This window comes from Echinops telfairi, unplaced genomic scaffold (genome assembly GCF_000313985.2).
Source record: "Echinops telfairi isolate 266 unplaced genomic scaffold, ASM31398v2 ScPeMD7_3;HRSCAF=10, whole genome shotgun sequence".
Lineage (NCBI taxonomy): Eukaryota > Metazoa > Chordata > Mammalia > Afrosoricida > Tenrecidae > Echinops > Echinops telfairi.
In genome coordinates, this window is record NW_022103899.1 from 44,252,942 (window position 1) to 44,254,075 (window position 1,134).

Consider the following 1,134-nt stretch of genomic DNA (forward strand, 5'->3'; position numbering starts at 1 on the left):
CCATCCATCCATCCATCCATCCATCCATCCATCCATCCATCCATCCACTTATCCATATATCCATCCACACATCCGTTATCTCTGCCCTGCTTCTTGCATGTACTGTTGCAAGAGTCCAACATGATCATGTGGCCAAGTGCCCTTGGTAAAACTCTTGGCATAATGGTCCTTATCATGGGCCTCTGACCTCCCCAGAGCACGTTGCCATGATGTCAGCCTTCTAAAGGCTCATCTAACCACAGAGCAACCCTGCTTCCAGCTCCAAGAATAGCACATGTAAGCCACCAGTGTTCCCCACCCCAGGTAACCCTGTTGCCCTCTGGCATGGGTCTCAGGAGATGACTGCCATGCCAACCTGCCTGAGTCCACCAGCTGGCCCATTTAAGTCCTGAGTCGACACATCCCAGACACCCAGAGACTGGTATTTGAGCAGCTGTGCTTGGTACACACACACACACACACACACACACACACACACACACACACACGAGCCCATTGGTCCCTCCCTGATGTGTACACAGTCTCCTCCCTGCAGACAGCAGTTACTCACATGTGTGCACTAAGCGGGACGGCCCAGAGACCTACCTTCTCTGAGACGGCTGACCAATGGGAACGATCTTATCCTCATAGAACCGCTTCATTGCAAACCGGTCCAGAGCCTGGTCCGCACTACAAGGAGTGACAAGTGGCCAGAGGAGATGAGTCCCATGTCCAAGAGCCCTTGGCCCCCACCCCTACACCTCCCTGCCCACAGAGCCCTCCCTGGTGCCTAGTGGGAGGAGAGGTTCCCTTCTGCAGCCAGCCTGAGCTCAGAAGCCTCCTGGCAGAGAGCTGCAGCCTCTCTCCACCCGTGCAGTGGCAAATGGCACGTGGGCTTTAGAGCCAGCCAATCACAAGCCCACCTCCTCGCAGCTATGCCCCTTGGGCACGGGATCTCATTCTGCTCTTGTCTGTGGCAGCAGCGGAGGACCCCCTTCTTCAAAGGTGGCAGCAATCACAGAGCCAGCATGGAGTAGGGGTATAGGAAGTGAGCAGCACTAAGCAACGACAGGCTGGCTTGGATTTCTTAGCGCCATCAATGACCGCCCTTACTGAAAGTCCTCCACAGAGCCTTTGCTCCATCACCACGGGATC

The 1,134-nt window shown here is 55.4% G+C and overlaps 1 protein-coding gene across 1 annotated transcript in view; it reads right to left on the reverse strand.

Moving 5' to 3' along the window:
• The window catches only part of TNS1 (tensin 1), a 110,435-nt gene that overhangs the window by 96,740 nt on the left and 12,561 nt on the right, over window positions 1-1,134 (reverse strand). The window contains exon 6 of the mRNA XM_004701785.2: window positions 586-669. Coding sequence (XP_004701842.2) covers window positions 586-669 — 84 coding nt within the window. The remainder of the gene's footprint in view (window positions 1-585; window positions 670-1,134) is intronic.